At 43.5% G+C, this 18975-nt stretch overlaps 1 protein-coding gene across 1 annotated transcript; it reads right to left on the reverse strand.

The window, feature by feature from the left end:
* Positions 1–1666: 1666 nt before the first annotated feature.
* On the reverse strand, positions 1667–18197 carry LOC135921813 (EEF1A lysine methyltransferase 2). Its single transcript, XM_065456152.1, has 7 exons — positions 17884–18197; positions 16713–16778; positions 15556–15667; positions 12792–12896; positions 10558–10630; positions 9952–10107; positions 1667–2515 (listed from the first exon to the last, which is right to left on the reverse strand). The coding sequence occupies exons 1-7, from the start codon at positions 17955–17957 to the stop codon at positions 2403–2405; spliced, it is 699 nt and encodes a 232-aa protein (XP_065312224.1). The 5' UTR covers positions 17958–18197; the 3' UTR covers positions 1667–2402.
* Between the last annotated feature and the right edge of the window lie 778 nt (positions 18198–18975).

Genomic DNA, 18975 nt, shown 5'->3' on the forward strand with positions numbered 1-18975 from the left:
ATATATGCCATAAAGTAAGTAACTAAGTTAATTAGTGATGTTTTAAGTTATACTTGATATTTGCAGTACTATAATACTGAAGCATAACTGCATGTCTGCCTAGTTGGAACAGATTCATCTTAAAACTTTTTGTGCGCAAACAAACAGGGACGAAGAATAGGGGCAACACAAGGACAAGCGCTTCCTTGTGCGCTCGTCCTTGTGTTGCCCCTATTCTTCGTCCCTGTTTGTTTGCGCACAAAAAGTTTTAAGATGAGACTATAATACTATAAGATATACTTGCAAGATACCTGCAAGATTGTCTGTCATCCACAGCTGACTACATCATACTCTGTGAAAGAAGTGGATTGGAAACTTCACGAAATGTTGCTTTGCAAAGAATGCTTCAAAGTAGCTATGACCTAACTGAAAGCACAGTGTGGTTTCCATGTTCTGGACATCCAGAGATTCAGCACACAATTTAACAATTTACTTGAGAAGCACTCCAATATAAATGGCTGACTGTGCGGAATGTAGCGTTCATGTCTACAGTAGTTTATCCTTTTAGGGTGAATGACGCTGAGAACAAGTTCAAAATTGTGGATGCTGTATATTTATGGCGCCGTCTGTATGTTTAAAAAGCGCACCAATTTCCTAACTTTTTTCATTTCTGTCATGTGCTGCCACTATGTGGGGATAGAGAAAATTTTTTTTTTCGCGCACCTCCCCCTCTAATTTTTTGTTGCATGTTGCATGGTTAGAGCTAGTTTGCTCCCGCGCCTCTATATACTACCGATTGCGCAGTGGCGCGTGCACGGGCAGCGGTTTGGGTTTTGTTCCGCAGGCGGTTTCTTTCTTTTGCGCTTGCAAAACTGATGGCTATCTTGTTACTAAACTTATACATATCCGCACCCGGTTATGGCGAACCACATGTTACTCGAGGCTAGGAGCGATAAATGTAATCTTTGTGGGGCGAGAGGGACCCTCGACCACATAATATGGAATGTCCGTACTCTCCCGGGGGAACGCACAAAATAGGTAGTAGAGACACCTGGGAGACCCTGCTGCGCAGCTCGGACTCTGAGCTCCAGCTCCGGCTTGTCGAACTGGCTGAAGAGGCTGCTGGGACCCAAGACCTCCCAGCCTGCATCTGAGGCGGTGGCACTCGCCCCCTGACCTGCGTGTCGGGGGGTGGGTAGATCACCTTTTCCGTTGGACATTAAAGTTTATTCTATCTATCTATCTAATCGCTCAAAGGGCAACCGCTTCTTTCTCGCTCATTTAGTGCTCATAGGGGTGTCCATAGAAAGGATGCCGCCGTGCATGCTTTCCGTTGCTTTTTTTGTTTTGTTTTTAGAGAGCTCGCGAAAACTATTTGACTCTGGTTGGCAATAAGATGAAGATTAGCGGAAGTTAGCCACACGTTTTGCTTTTTTGACGGGCGCACAACCACACTTTTCTTGAGTTTGTGCCCCTATGCAGTTTGATTATGCTATGGATGTACGTATTAGTGTAAGAGAATCTTGGGAAATATTTTTGTGTGCGCATTTTCAATGCCTTGAACTATGTGTATAACAATGCATCATTTTTTTATTTTTGTAAGTTTATTTCCTTTTTTATTGTTACTATTCATGAAGAGTACATATATACCAATGCAAAATATTTTTTTCTCACTTTACGATCACCCTAGAAAAAGTATGGCATTTTTTTTTTCAAAATAAGTCCCCAAGAATATTGGAATCTGCAATAAAACAACCCTGAGCGGTTGCATATGGCGAAAAAAATCGACCCTCAGAGGGTTAAATGATGAATGGAGGGCTTGTCACATCAGAACCAACCAAGGTTGGCACACGAAATGGTGCAGACATGATACAGCCAATGAAAGTGGCAAAGGTGGGTTAAAGCAAAACTAGGCAAGCATGATGGAAAAGTTTTTGCAGTTGAATTCTTTGTTTCTGGGTAGCTGCCACATGGTGAAGCGAATACATATTTGTTCGTTTTATCTGCGGCAGGCATGCACTCCACAGGTGCACCAAAATTGAGCTTTTGAAATGGGGAGTAAAAAAACTTCACATCCACCCGTCTTGTAGCACGAAGCTACAAAGGACATCCATGTGGGTTCTCAGAAAAGAAGCTTTGTAGTTGAAGAAAAATTTGTCCTGGTCCGGGATGCACTTGTATGGGTTTTCTTTGTAGCTCTGTGCTACAGTCAGGTGGATGACAGTTTTTTCCTTTCGTGAACTTTCTTCCGACTTGCGGGCTTCTGCAGAAATGATTTGCCAAATTGAACGTTGCATGATTACAGGCTTGTTACAGGGCAGCTCAGGCATACGCTCCAAAGCTGGCTTGGCTGCCCATTGAGAAAGTGGGTCTAACACATTTAGCAAAACTGCCTTTAACGAAAAGCAGACAGATGTGTGCTGTCAAGGTTTTTCCATGGGAGACTTGGACACAAAAACCAGTGCAGTCACAGATTTCCCTTGGCTGCCACCAAATGAAAATGTGGGCGTTGGTATGGTATCCGAGAGCACAAGCTCTGCAAAAGAAAACCGGCGAAGACAGAAAGTGAGGCACACGTGTATGCAAAAACGGCAAAAGGTCTTGCAATGCACACAGCTTCCTCCAAAAATTTACTGGAGGGAACTCTGGTGCTAGTGACCGGCAAATGTGGTGGCGCAGCGAGCATGGCAATGACTGGGCATCCTATTCAACTTGATCATTCCGACTTGAAATGGTTTTGTGACTTGGAAAGTCGACGGCTATCAAGAGAACAGCACATTATTAGTGCACCAATTTGCAATGATTATGCATGTGCATAGAAGCCTTCATACATTTAGAAAAATATCCTTTCTTGGAAATTTTAAAGCACAGTAAGTAATGCCACAAGAATGTTTAATGCGCCAAGCATGAAGGTAAGACAAGCCCATCATTCTCATGGTAGCTAAACAATTACAGCACCAGGGCTCGTAACTGTTGCTGGAAACTTTATGCCACAATGGCCTTGAAAGCGCAGGCTTGCTGAAAATTATGGAAAAATAAGGTGCATCTTCAGAGGATGGTACATGGGCTGCATGGGTCAAGGACTGGCTCGTGCAATGGTGCAAGAAATAGCACCAGACTTCAACCCATGAAATGCATGACAGTATGCTCAAGCAGCTCTCCCACTGTCTTGCGGAGCAGCATTCTAAAGCATCATGACCCACTGTCACACCTGGTATCCATGGATGGGAGACCCGAAGCCAATGAACGCTTGTCCCTTTCAGTTCTACAAAGCTAAGCACTTGATGTGAATTTTCAATTCAGTGTTGAAGATAGCAGCAGGGTTGGCATTTACCACAGTCGTATTAGGGGAAAAAAAAAGAAAAGACTACTCAGTGCACATGTCAGTGACCAATTTTGTGTGCCCCAAGGATGAGAAGCTTCCACCAACGGGCGCCAATTGAGTAGGGCGCCACATCTTTGAAAATTTGCAACTGCATGAAGCTCTACCAAAGCAATAACATCACTTGAAAAGATTTCAAAGTACAGTATGTTAAGAAAGTTGTCGTTCCTGTAGAGATTCATTTGAGTGAATGCGAATAATTGCTTTTTACAAGTGTGTAAACCTTTAAATCGTTCAGGGATACATTGAATAAGTTATTCGAGTGAAGTTCAACAAAACGTATTTCGCTATGATAATTATGACCAATTTCTAGATCCCACATTGTCATATACTAATATAATGAAGGCTTGCACATGCAGTATATTGGCTGTATTTTTTTTCTAATCTTTCTTTTAGACTATACAGAATCTTTAAATATTGCCTGTGGCAATGGGATAATTCTAGTCTAGGTGGACATTACTTTCAGAATAAACTGCAATGTACAATCAACTAATAAGCATAAATTCACTAATTAGATTCTTAAGTAATTCATTTTGGCACATGTTGCAATATACAAATTGTAGCTGGTCAGTTTGCTAGCATATTCACTTGGAATGAATGAGAGCAAACATTGTGTTGAGGAGGAAAGCAAACACTGAGCTAGCTTTGTCATCACTATAGGTAATTTTTAAATAATTTCATCGGGAATATACTCAGTGAAATGCACTGCACTTATTCCAGTGTGTTTTTCAGGTTTGAACAAAACATGTTGCAGGCAGCTAAAATATGAACAATATTGTGCTTCCTGTTCTTTCAGTTATTATTCTCTGTTCCCATTTGTATAAGATTGTCTAAATCCATTAGCAAAAGAATGTACAGTCATATGTTAATATAATGAACACGGATATGACAAAGTAAGTGTAAAATCTCACTGACATGAGTGTGCAACAAATGCACGCTTATAACGAATATTGGATATGACGAAGTCAATTTTTGCATTGGATATGACTTCACTATAATGAGGTTTGTATTTGCTGGATTTAAAAGTTGTGATCTTTTATCACATCCATCACTTCAAATGCGTGAGACACTGCTTACCATAGCTTTAGTAATTTCCTAAGCACTTGTATTGAGGTTAAGAATTTGACTAGTCTCAGTCAAGCCAAAATTGGTACCAACACGTTCAGAAACATGTTGTATAACAATTTGCACTAAGAGGTGATGACTTTTCAATATATCTTTTAGGGCTCCATTTTAGAAAGAAATGAGCCTTAGCAGTGCAGCTTACAGGTTGCCTTTTCTTGAAGTCTGCTTCACCAACAGAGCAGAACTCAAAGGAAACAAGCCGAGTGTGCACACAGTGGGAAAAGAAAATGGGACCACCGCTATTGCCACAGAATGGCAGTGCCCCTTGGAGACAAATTAAATTACAACTCCACTGTCTCAAAACTTCAATTCTTGCAACATATTGGCTCAATCATTTCAGGGTGCATAACTAAGGTCCACACGAGAAGAAAGGACTAACAAAGAATCATAAGGGCTAACTAAAAGGATGTTCCTCTATAAATATTTTATGGAAAGCATACCATAAAGTGCTATTCAAACAGAAGGAGTGTGAGAAAATAAAATAGACAACAAACCAATAATTGCAACACAACGAACAAAATGATACTACATCCTGAAGACCCTCAGAAAACATCGCTGGTGTTGAATTTTCTTCAGATCCCAATCTTGATGCGGCAGCCCAATGTGCAACCCAATGTATTTGATGTCTCAGGCAGTGCCCAAGCAGTTCACATAGGTCACAGCTAGCATTTCAGCAGCCATCACGTGCATTTTCTAGCACCATGGAGGTCATACAAAACAGAGCTAACAGACAAACAGTCATTTTAAAATAAATACAAATAAGTAGCACAACCTAAATCTAAACAAATAAAAATGTTAATTATTGTCGCAGCTGCTTTCAATACAGAAAAGTACGCATTTGGGCTGGTTGGTTCATGATTACGAGCAGTAAAACAGCGCTAAACAACAGGACGAGGAGAGGGACACAGACAACAGCGCTGACTAACAACCAAGTGCCTTTATTCTTTCAGTCAGCATATATAGCGGCGGAGTATATATATATATGCTGACTGAAAGAATAAAGACACTTGGCTGTTAGTCAGCGCTGGTGTCTGAGTCCCCATTCTCGTCCTGTTGTTTAGCGCTGTTTTACTGCTTTCAATAATTTGACTCCATCAATATAATGTGTTCAGCATAGAAAATAACCTTTTCTTCTTTCGAATACGACTTCTCCAAAGCATTGAAGCTAATCAGTGATGATAACCTCAGTCTCACCATTTCTAATCAGGGGTACACTTTAACTTCGTGTGTCATTCTGATTGGAAAGACTCATGAAGGCCGAAGTATATTCCAGGTCATCATTTTCAGAAAAAGTAAGAAAAAAGAGTAAAAAGTCCAAGCCCAATAAAACATGACAAACAGATTGAGAATCCTGCGAGTGATTTGGCTAGAAAGACAGGCCCAAATTTACTTTGTATAGCAGACTTTCGTTAATTTGAATCCGATTAATTCAATTATTCAGTAAATTCAATTACGCCCAAAGGTCCCGGCTAGTGCCCATGTGTTTCTATGGGCCCAAACTTCTGATATTTTAATCCTGAAATGGGCCTTCGCCGGTTAATTAGAACCTGACCAGTCAGCACGCACATGCCCGTCACCTATGGTGACCCAATAGTGACCCCTTCAGTGGCCGCGTCTGTCTTGGTCGAGATTAGGGGACAGTGAATGCGTTGAACGCATGTCATCTCCTGTCGAAAACGCCCATTTGCATCCTGCCCAAGGAAGATATTCAAGCAATAATTATACCTCACCAATGTCCGATTATGGTATTTACCCAATTCTAATATGCACCTTCTCGTAAAATGAAAATTGGGCTGAATATTGCCTGCACAGTATAATCAGCAAGGGTGGCGGTGTGGTATATTGGTAGAGCTGGTGGTTGAGCGCAGGGAAACAAAAAGACGAAAGACAACACATTGGATGCATAGGCAGGCAGTGATGTTTAATTCCTTTGCCGAGCCGAACAAAAGTACCTTCAGTGAACGATATCACAGGTCATGTGAGTCACATTACAACAACAACAACAACAACAACAACAACAACAACAACAACAACAACAACAACAACAATAATAATAATAATAATAATAATAATAATAATAATAATAATAATAATAATAATAAACCTGGAAGGAACCAAGCAGAGCACCCAAAAGAATTGAGAAATGACAAACAAAAGTGCTTGTTCTGTCTTCTTCCAGTCTTCGTCTGTGTCACTTCACACTAAAAACCAGGAATATGTGCTGAAAATTCAATTCTTTTTCAGTAAAGGTTAAGAAAGCTTTACTGACACATGCATCACAGATATAGTCCAACTTGCTAGGCTTCAATTATTAGTCAAGTGACTTCACATTCTTCAGAGTGCAGCTCCTAGGTGCCCATTCCTATGTTGAGTGTCTGCTTAACCGCACAAACATGCTTGTGCACTCATCATCTTCCACAGCCAACTCATCGACATCCCTTGGCGTGAGTGAGTGAGTGAGTGAGTGAGTGAGTGAGTGAGTGAGTGAGTGAGTGAGTGAGTGAGTGAGTGAGTGAGTGAGTGAGTGAGTGAGTGAGTGAGTGAGTGTGTGAGTGAGTGAGTGAGTGAGTGAGTGAGTGAGTGAGTGAGTGAGTGAGTGAGTGAGTGAGTGAGTGAGTGAGTGAGTGAGTGAAACAACTTTATTTTGTCCACTATAGACGTAAGCAAACGCCACACCACCTGGCTAGGCCCACTCGGGGACCATCAGGTGGAACCTGACGGCACTGTCGCGAGCCCTCTGGACTGCCAGGGTTTGAGAGGTCTGATCGTGGGCCCTAATCAGCTTCTTCATTTCCTCTTGAGTGAAAGGGGGACTGGCAGAGGCGCAGCCCCACAGGACATGTTCGAGGTCCGCATAGTCACCACAAAGAGGGCAGTCCGGGCTTGGGAACCGTTCGGGGTACATTGTGTGCAGCGCCGCGGGGCTCGGGTAAGTGCTTGTTTGCAGAAGTCTGAGAGTGACTGCCTGGGCCCTGCACAGCGAGGAGTGCGGCGGAGGTAGGACTCTTCTTGACAGATAATTGTATTTGCAGATTTCGTTGTATGAGCAGAGAGGCTCGGGTCGCCCAGGAGAGGACGCGTTGCCCGGCGCACGGTCAGTCAAACCTCATGCAGCCGAGTGCGCCTCCTCGTTGGGGATGATCGAGGCACCCTCAATGGTTCCAAGGTGCGCAGGGAACCAGGCCAAAGAGTGATGTTTCATGTCTTTGGCACTTTGGATGATTCGTAGGGCCTGGGGAGCCACCATTCCCATCTGAAAGGCCCTGACAGTGGCCTTAGAATCCGAATAAATCGTGTCATGTACACTGTCCGTCAATGCAAGAGCAATAGCAACTTGCTCTGCAACGCTGGAATTAGAAGTGCGGACGGTAGCGCAGCTAAGGATTTTAGCATCACAGTCGATAACCACTGAGGAGAAGGCCTCTTCTTGAACGTAGGAAGCAGCGTCTACGAAGCATGTTCGGTCCTTGTTCAAGTGGGCACTCGCGAGCAGAGCTTTACCCCTGGCTCGCCTTCGTCCTTCGTTGTAGGTGAGATGCATATTTCGTGGCATCCTGTGTATGTAAATCTTGGACCTTACGTCGCTGGGCAGCTTCACAGCGTCGAGACTGACGACCATGGGGTTACGTCCCAGCTTGCTAAGTATGGCTCGGCCCGCTGGGGTACCGGAGAGTCTGACAAACTGGGAAAATTCTTGGGCTTCAACGATTTCTTCGAACGTGTTGTGAATTCCCAAATTGAGGAGGTCTTTTGTGTGCGTTCGGATGGGAAGGCCGACGGCAAGCTTGAAGACTCTTCTGATTAAGGCATTGATCTTGTTGCGCTCCGATACGAGCCATTTGTGCATAGCCCCTGAATAAGCGAGGTGGCATAGCACGAAGGCGTAGATAATCCGGATCAGATTGTCTTCCTTGATTCCGCAGTACCTATTGGCGATTCTTCGGATCAGGCCGAGGGTGCTTTCGGTCTTGGAACAAATGCGTTTGAGGGCGGCTCCATTGGCCCCGTTCGACTCAATAAACATTCCTAGGACCCTGATAGTGTCTACCCGCGGTACTGGGGAGCCCTTACCGTTGAATAATGTAATGTGGCTCTCTGTTGCTGGCTTCCAGGACCGGTGTGAACCGCCTCTGGGCCTCTTCTTGTAGAGCGAGAACTGTGCTTGTGCCACTGCTCATGCGTTCGTCATCATCTCCTCCCCACAGTTGGCTTTGATACCACCCATCATCCCAGCATTCCCAAACTGCTGCTCCCTCTGCGAAGGCGCTGATGGTACTGGCCCACTGCCAGTTGATGTCGTGATTTCGGTCTCAAATTCTTTGCCTCAATATATCGCAAAATGGAAACACGTATTGAGCTGCACTCAAATTTCGCATTAAGGAGTATCGTAATCGTCAAACACCTTTTTCTCCTATCAATAACTATTTTATTGAAACCCACACCTCTGGAAATTCAGTGCCAGAAAAACTGTGAGGTAGCATTTTATTAGCCTTGTCGCCATGCTCTTTTAGCCGTCCATTATAGAGCTTTAGCGCGTCCTCCGGTATTCTGCTAAACAGGTGGGATACCAGGTGAGCGGGGGCGTAAACATGTGTTTACAAATACACCACTGCTTAAAATTTACACCAGCAGCAAAGTAGAACACACTACTTGTTTACTGCAATATATGCTTGTGTTTGTCTGGTCGAGCTCTGCACCACAAGGTGGTGGCACAGCTCTGGCTGCTTGCATTTACCCCCGCTCATGCGGTGCTCCACCTGTTTAGTGGAATACTGGGCACACTAAAGCTTTCTCTGTATATGCTGTCCTGTTTGCCCGACATAATAACGGTTACAGGACAACGAGATCGCCAGTCCATCCAATGTGCCTTGCCTGTCCATCCAATGTGCCTTCTTTTGTCATCATGTTTCCCCTTCGCTCAACCACCTTTAGGCAAAGTATAATGGGATACGAAACCTAAACCACCTTCGCTTTGTTTGTATGTTATACGGCAGGACACAAATGTGGTGTGACGAAACTCACTTTAGGAAACTGACCACCATTGTGCAGCACATTTTTCTTGCTAATAAATCGGGCGCGCATTACATTTTTAATTTGTGTAGGAACTTTAACGTCATTTCTACGTTAGTTGCTGTTTTGGTCACATAGAAAGTGGGTACACATTTGATTCGAGGGCGTATTAGAATCGGGAAAACGCTGGCGATGAACCAGTAATGTGTTTTGGCATTCTTTCTGCGTCTTGCTTAATTTGAGCCGCCGTATGATTTCATCAATATTGTTGGTCCTGTCAAGATCAAATTAATGGAAGTCAAACTGTAAAAAGAATAACTAAAAGAAAGCAAAAGAGTAAGCAGGTGATGGCCAAGAACCACATGCAGCTGTCTTTGCCAGAATGCCAATCAGTCTTACTAGAACAGTATAGTGTGCTTGCTTATACATCTTAACAGTTCATGTGATAGACCAACCTCTCTTGAAGTGTGCTGTCAGTTCCTGCTGTGTCCAGTTGCATGACACAATCACAAAATGGCCTCCAGTTGCAAGGATTTGTGACAGAACTTCAAGGTAGCACTTGCGTTTTTTCTGCGGATTGTCTGGACAGAGGCTGATAGCATCATACGTTCCTGCAAGACAAGCGTCAAACCATTACACCACTTAGTGCACGGGTTACTGACAGGGCAGACAGATGACTGGTACATCTTGATAATGAGCTCATCTACTTCGTGAAACATTTTCTTATGTATAAAACAAGCGTATGTGAGCATGTTTATTGCCTTTAATTTAGCCTAACAATTTAGCACTGCAGATATGACCCCTGCAATGAACGGACAAAAATATGTGCACTGTTCACATTTATATAATCTAAAAAGTATGCAATGAGGAACCTTTTTCAATCCTAATTTGTGAAGCCTTCACATGCAGCCAAGCTCAGATGCACACTGCCATGTGAAAACTAAATTGCAGTACTAACATGTGTACTTTGTTCGCCTTTTGACACAATTTCACCACAGCAAGAGAGCTAGGTTGCTTCCTGCAGGTGCAAATCCTTCACACAGCATACGAAAAATGCTGACCTTTGTCCAAGACGAAGTCGTATTTCCTTGAGAAACTGGGACATTGCAGGTCCTGTTCAAGAATGTCGCCCACCTTGGAAAACCACCACGAGAAGAGAAAGCTTAGCAATATCTAAATGTTACAGAGCTGCCATATTCATAAATCAGGCGCTCCCTCTCACGCAAATGTGCCGATGTGCGATAAAGTTGTAATAAGTATAATGGAGACAACTTGTCCTCATTATACCATGGCTAATTGAATATTACTACTGAAGCTTTGGAAGAAAAATGCATGGGAACTGACAAAATCAAATTATTAAACAATCTCGCCAACTTGTAATACATCACATCAACTGCACCACCAATAGCAAATAGATTTTCTGCAGCAGTTGGCAATACTAACAGCAGCCCTTTGCATCTTGCACACAAGGAATGCATCCCTGAGACACAATCTCAAGAACTGTGCTGGAAATGGGCCATTTATTTCACCTTTAATAACCAACATGTCAACAGCACTCCACTACGAGTAGGTATTCACTGTGTCTTGCAAATCATGGTGTGCAGCCAAATTAAATAGAAGCTTCATAGTACTATAATTGAAATTCAGCTTCACATCATGTGATCATGTCTGTAACGCATGGAAGTGAGGCTTCTTTCTGCTTACACAGCAAGTTTGTGATCCTGGGTGCAGTGCCTTTATCAAGCTCCACATGGCTGCTACCAAGAAAAGTGTGTTGTCAATCCTGAATTGCTATTACACTTGCGCCAACATGAGAACAGCACCGATGCCACTTGTAGGTATTACCCAGTGTCATTCACGAAACGGCAGATGGGAGCTTCCAATGACACTTGCTGCAGATTGCTCTTGCCAATGAGTGCAGCAAAGCAACATGCAGGACATGCAGTAAAGACCATGATTACCAACACGCTTCTTCAGTGCTTCAAACGTAAGAGGAAGCACAGATAGAAAATGCTTTACACAATTGCTATTACAGCTGTGCTAGTTATAAAACAACAAAAATTAGTGTCAGACAAGCATTCTGATGTACAACTTGCACTACACCACCACATTGTTTCTTAGCAATTTCAATATGCTTCTTACTTTTCCAAACTTGTAAATCAACAATGACTAGAGTCTAAGCAAATGCTTACTTGTTTTTGTGCGCCCTATATAGTGCCAATTTGACTCAAAGAACAAATTAGGACATTTTCGTAGGTTTATGCAGCACAAAACCAAAACCAATAGGTGTCATGCTATAAATCTAATGTCAGTAATGTCAGTAATGACATGACAGTAATGACAGTAATGTCACAGCATCAAAATTGAACCTCCATAGGAGATAATAAATAATTTAAGTGTGCCTCGATAATGCCTGCCCATTTTGGATGTTGCTGCTTAAAGGTGCCCGCTTCGCTGGCAGGCCCACATGCACGCTACCATGCCTGTGCACAGGGGTCATCTGATGGGCTCACTGCATACCCTCACCGGGTAACTTTGGGTGGTGACTCCATGTCCTGTCTGTTCTCCAATTAGAGAGAAGTGCATAACCCTAACAAGCAGTCGGTCGCCTATTTGCAATGTGCCCTTTAGAAGTTTGCGCACTTCAGAAAGAGATCCTTTTGCCAAATATGAGCAAGGTTTTTCATAAACAATTGCCCTATATGTAGAGAACTTGCCCATAGCTGTGGGCAAAACAATATTCATAATGTGACCTATTGATTTCAGGGATTTCATCGGAAGCACAGGAAACAGTACACACAAGATTGGAGCCAATATTTACTATAGTGTTCTTTTGTTCAGAGAAGCAATTAGTTTCAAACCAGATTATGGGGCTCAATGTGCCAATACAACACATGGTATGATATAAGTGGAATGCTCTCAATTAGTTTTGGCCATTTGTATATCTACGCACATGAGTGTTCTTGGATTTTGTGTCTATTGAAATGTACCTAGTCACCCTGGCTGAGAATCGAACCCGCGACCTAATGTTCAGCAGAACGACACCTCAACTGCAGCAGGTGAAGCGATTAGTTTGTGAGTAAATTTTCTAGAACAGCTATAAATGGTCAAGCTGATTCCTGTTGAATTTATCAATGTGTAGGCTCATGTAATTACTGCACCAACTTTCGAAAAAATGTGCTCCAGAAATGCACTCGTATTTCACTTCTGCTGCACATCTGATCTTGACAAGCAAGGAGCGCAACCTTTGTGAAAATGTGTTTCTCCACATGCAATAAACTCAAAATGGGCTCACCTCGAAAAGGACAGAAACTGCTTCCTTGGCTGCCAATTCCTTTGCAAGGATCACCGCATTCTCAACGTAGTCAACTCCTGTCAGGTTGGTGAAGCCTTCTTTGGCCTAAGAAAGGTCCAATTTTATGAGGTGCATGCTACAAACATTGAATGGCAGTAGAAGACATTTGTTCATTAATTCATCCATTACAGAAAATTCAGGCAAAATCCAACCTTCGTAGGCCTGTAATGTCCCAGGGAACAGTCAACTGCGACAACAGTATACGCACCCTTTCTCCTTCAGTCCTCTCGGCTCCTCTCTGCCTCTGAAATTCCAGATCTCTGACACAAAGCAACCACTGCTCACAATCTCAGTTTGCACATCAAGCCTTACTTCTGGGAAGGGCCATGTGCAGGAATAAACCATGCACTCAATTCTGCATGCCTTATATATAATCTGTTATGTCACACCTGGCACATGCCAAGTCCTCTGTACACAAAAAATTTACCGCTATCATTAACATTATCAGTATCATTAATTAATCTTAGAAAAATATCGATGTATTATTATACTAATTCTAGGTACCATTAGAATTTTATCCAAAATTATAACCCTTTTTATTGCCCGTTTAACATGCCAAGTACTTTCTGGCCTGACAAGCTTAAGTGACAAGCATAGGATTTTTATTTTGTACCATTTAGTTGGTCAGACAGAAAACGATTTTAATGTGAAAGCATTATATGCCCCCTGAGTGAAAATCCATCGTATTCAGTGTGACTGAAAGATGGTACCAAAAATGGCCAATGGCACAAAGAGCAAAAAACACATTAAAAAAATGCTCGGTTTGATGTCAAATTTCTCAGGGAGGTTCCTGTAAACAAAGTAATGTAATGGCTTTGAATAGAAAATATGGTAAATTTCGGTCTGGGTGGGTGCGAGACGAGCACGCTTCCCCAACGCCACGGCGGCTCCACACTTGTGGCCAACTAAATGAGAAGCCTAGTGTGTGTGCTATAGGACCCAAGGTGGCGCAGCCAATGAGGGGGACGTGGTGCTGCACCATGAGTGTGTAACATTAGCGCATTCATAGCGTTCCGAGGTCTATATATGGTATAATACTTTCGCATTCCTACACATAAGCAGTCCTAAGTGTGTCTGCTGAATTTTTATTCTTGGTTCTGCTTTCTGTTATGTGCAGTTGTAAGTATGAAAACTCGAGTTGTGGAAAAAAAAATTGAGGAGCTTAAAATGAAGTGGAGAGCCCACGTTTGAATTCCATGCAGCATGGCTGTGCCATAGGATATTTTTGGTGATGGTTTTCTCCCGAGGGTACCTCTCTGCCTTTACAGTGCAGCACTACCTTGTTTCTGGTCACACTGACAAGGAAAAGGACTGAATGGCACAGGAGAGCACATCTTATTCTGGACCGTGCAGGCATTGGAGGCTTGTCATACACTCATCAGCATGCGCACAAATTATTGTGCTCCAGCAACATGGCACTCAAAGCTTCACATGGTATCTATGCAATTACGCCACATTGTCCTTCAAGTACAGCGTGAGGGAGCCACCTGGGCACCCACTTGAACCGTACACAAGCTGCAGTGCACAGTCAGCCGAAATGTGCAATGAACCAAATGCTTTAGTAACATGGCGTGCCACTGTGATGTGCTGCTGCTACTTGAAGAAAATGCATCCTTTTGCTACTCCACTAGAAAGGCAACATCCAGACAGCTGAAGTTTGTACATGATGTTTGTAGCAATTTCTGGTGTGGCCTAACTAGGCCATGCAGTCTGTAAGTAACTGCATGGAGAAAGTGAATAGAGAGAGAGAAGGGAGGAAGGAAAGGCAGGGAGGTTAGCCAGACTAAGTCAGTTTGCTACCCTACATGTGGGGAGGGGGAGTGAAACAAAGAGAGAAGACATGAGTCTACATCACACTTTAACATGCACTAAGCTAGGTGCAACATGTCTACAGTCGGGCACTCAAGTCTGTTGCCTTCAGGTACTGAAGCACTTGAATGGCATGGCTTTCTGGGCTGATAAACTGTGAGGCCAGGCTCCGAAGACCGTTGCTTCTGTAAGGTGTCTACAGTACCTATTGTGTTACTGTGGCCAGCTGCACAATTAACTGTCAATCGAGCTCATTTCACAGAGTTTGGTTTACCCTATAGAAGGCCGGTAGGAATTTATGTTGACTTGATGTTTCCAATGAATTCAACAAATTATGCTTATTCATGCAGTTCAGGACTCAATTTTTGTGTTTGACTCTATGGTGTAAGTTTAAAATGGAGAACGGCACATACACACAACTGAGACAAGAAAGAGAGATGAAGCACCGATTTGGAGCTTTGTTCTTTCACTTCCTTGTCTCATTTGTGCGATTGATGTTTTGTGTTGTTTTAATGTTGTTTATATACCAAATGACAACCAAATGATAGCTCAACAACAAGTTAGCCTGCATGCCACAAAACTTATGCCAAGATAAACCATAGGTCAAAGTTGCAGATATTAAAACAAACGAGCAAAATCAGTTGCAATTATTTTTGTTTACTTAGTTGCAACTGAGTTTACAAGGTGAGGGCTACAGAAAGCACTTTGTGTAAATAGGTACTTATTAAATTACTCTTTTGCCTTGTATTAAATAACTTTTTAAACATTACAGTAAAAATGTGTGGCCCCAAATAAATTACTAATGCAAGCCTATTTACACCACAGCTCAACCATGTCACTGCTCATGATGTCCTCAAGTGATTATGTGGTGAACCATAAACGAAGAATAACAAACCAAGTGTACAAGAAGGTGCCCATTTCCACAACCGATGTCCAGAATATGGCTCGTTTTCTCAGCATGCTGCAGCAACCACCTGACAACACGACATTCATTCTTGCTGCCAAACCTAAAGAAAGCATTCAGAAATCTTCTAAGGAAACATAAACGACACCATGTGGACAGAAGCAGCAAGTTTGGAATTTGACCAAAATGCATGGGCTGCTGCCAGATATCAATACTTGGAATTGCTTTATGGCAATATCAATGTGATTGGTAATTTCTTGCAAGTCACTACATGCACATTGCATGAGTGAAGCTATTTGGGTGTTAACTATGTGGGACCTGCATTGGCTGACAAAAGCTGGAAACTTCCGACTTAAGCGGAAAATTGCCACCGCAATAAAATAGATTAGAGCACATGAGTGACTATAGTTAAGTAGCTACAGCATCAAAGAAACAAGCTACAATGAAAGGTGCATGCAACAGTGCCATGTATTGTATGCGCCTAGGCTCTTTAGTGCTGCTCACAAGTTAGAATATGAACGAACTGGGCCAAACTGCCATTTTGCTACAGTCACAATGCCACAAGGTGCTAGTACACAGGACATAGTTCGTGCATAAAGAAGTCAGTAAATAATTTGAAGTCCTTGCTTCCAAATGTAGAGAGTTTTAGATAAGGGGATGCAAGCAACTTACATGCGCAAGATCCTAAACTCTGCCCAGGCTGCTTGCATCCCCTAGTTCAAACCTCCCTAATAAAGTGTTCTTAAAGTCATGTGCATAGGACTGGAAATTCGCACACTCTGGGGTGAAATTCTATCACACAATTAGCATCACCATCCTCTGCAAAGTACAATGTGTGGGTCGCAAAAGGCTCGGAAAGAAAAAGAAAGACAGAGAAAGTGCTCTTCCTCTACGTTTCCTCTTTCCGCTCTTAATCTTTTGCACCACAAACACTGTCAACAATCATCATCCTCACAGGCATTTCCTTTCTCTAAGAGTATGTGCTCAATAGTTTCTTAAATGAATCTGCTTCCCGGCAGAAAATCAACAGGCACACATTTGAGACTCGATGCACCGTAATGAACTGCTATAATTATTGCTGTGGAATTATTTACACCTTAAAAGGTGCAACATTTGCACGAGGAGTTGACTAGAGAGGTAACACTTACCAAACTTCACCCACATCACCATGGTTTGTGAAGTTATTCAGCTCATTCTGATATGCCTCTTCCCAACTGAAATATATGTAAACGTTTTATGTACGTTGCTACCTGATCTGCTGTGACAGTGTATGCATTCACAGAATGGAGCAACTATGCAAAAGCTGTGGGCTACATTGCTTGTAGTAGGAGCTGTGGCAGTGATTGTGTGAAAGAATGAAACAAACTGCTTAAGCAGGAAGAAAAGACAGTTTACGTGACGATATACATGCGAATATAGGCTAGCCCTAGAAGCAACACATATTCACTAATATAACATTTCGAAACTTTCATTAGTCGACTAATTTCGACTTCGAAACTTTCATTCAACCAAGGGCTCTCATTCACAGGATGAGTTGGGCACTTATTTTTCCAAGCAAACAGAGAATCTGTCCTTAATGGACTGCTTTATCTTTATTCTTTGGAAAGTAGTTGCCTGTCTCTGGGGCCACATGGCCAAGGATAATGAGGGAAGCCCATGTCATTCTGAAGGACTAGTGTAGAATAATTAGAACAAGAAAACGCATTTCCGGATTAGTACTCGGAAAAGAATGGGTTCTAATAGTGTTTTTAAGCTCGCGCTTTCTCAACTGCTTCATCGTGGCGAATTAACACTAGGCACTTTGCGTCAGTCTGGACTACTGGCAGATCTAGAGAGGTGGCCCTGGGGGCCTGCTACCTACTCCTTAGACGCCCCCTTTTTGCCATTTCCCCGAACTCCCCTCTCTTCTTTGATCTTACCCTGGATCCGCCCAAATTCTGGACAAATGCCTTTGGTTGAAAAAGAGCTTCTCAATGTAGCCTGCCTTTCGAGTCCATCCGTGACTACCTTCAGTGATTTGTTTCTGTTGAGAACCTCTTAATTTGTAAGGGCATCGGTAGTAAAGCGCAGCCACATGCCGGCGTCGATAGAGTCGTATTAAGTGAAACGTTTGAAAAGTCCTGGGTAGATTTCGGGCAGTGCCAAAACAGACCCCTGGAAATTCCGAAGTACGCGCTATTCACGAGTTGCTCGTATTCGCATTACACATGCGAAGGCTTTCAAGTTTAAGTCAATATCTTCCATGCAATCAAGAACAAGATAGCAAGGAGAATTACGGAACAAGGGCTACATGAAGTAAAAAAATAGCTGTGACGTTACTAAGTTTTCGTCCCAAGTTCCGACGGATTAAGCTCGCCACACGCAACCTCCGAAGTGAGCGCCATGTTGGCCATGTATCGCCAATGCCTCCTTTACTAGATGCCAGTCGCGTTGCTCGCTTTATGATTGCGGCGGCGGTTCCCTTAGTTGAAGTTTAGTTCAGCATAAATTCCGTGAGGCAGCGCTCGTTGCCTTTTTAACTTCCGGCGGCTGTTAGCTAGCGTTATCGCGGGCCTCCGAGATGGCAACAGACGCCCAGGTAATCTCAGAGGCCGCAGCACGTGATCTAGGTTGCAGACGTCCGCCACAAGCGGCGCTCGTTGCCTTTTCGCGGACGAGAGAAAAGGGAGAGGGCCAGGAACCGAGTTTACGGACAACGCGGCTAAAGGAGGCATTGCCCATACCAAGAGGTTGGTGACGCAACCTCTTACGAGCACTTAGCTACTGCCGAAGTTCACTTCCAGCGGCGGCGGCGGAACCACGATCGACGACCGACCGAGCGCTCTGGCTGCTGCGCCTATGCTCGCGCAGTTCGAGACAAGCCGAGATCAGCGCTGTCACGTGACTCCGCGCCGGCCTCTCTGCTAGGGTGGCTAGACTATCTCTGCCGCGCGGCGTTCTTGCCACCGGCGGCGTGCCGCACGCGTTTTGACGCCAGTGTGTCCGTAAACACACTGGCGTCAAAAACCATAGAGTTTTTCACTATAACACCTAGAGGGAAATCTAGCGCCACCGTCTATGGGAGTTTCTTAAGGGGGCACCGTGCCGTCATGGGAATGACGGTATATGCAAGGTAAATATACCTGGTAGCGAAGCTTCCATTCAAAACAAGGCGGTCCATCGCCCGTTCATGGGGCTTAGCGCCATCTGTATGTGGTGGGAACACTTCCGGCGGAAAAAAAAATAACGTGACGCCATGTTTGTTAAAAGCAGAAGTGACGTCATTTTGTTTTCGAAGGCGCGAAATTTGTTTTGTTGTTCTTCCTTTGGAGCTATTGGCGGCGAGGAGTTACGGAGTCGCCATCTATCGGAAGCGCCTCGCTGGCGTAGTATGAGGGATCACGTGGCGCGCTCCTCATAAGTTTTGCTGTC

Source organism: Dermacentor albipictus, chromosome 6 (assembly GCF_038994185.2).
Source record: "Dermacentor albipictus isolate Rhodes 1998 colony chromosome 6, USDA_Dalb.pri_finalv2, whole genome shotgun sequence".
Lineage (NCBI taxonomy): Eukaryota > Metazoa > Arthropoda > Arachnida > Ixodida > Ixodidae > Dermacentor > Dermacentor albipictus.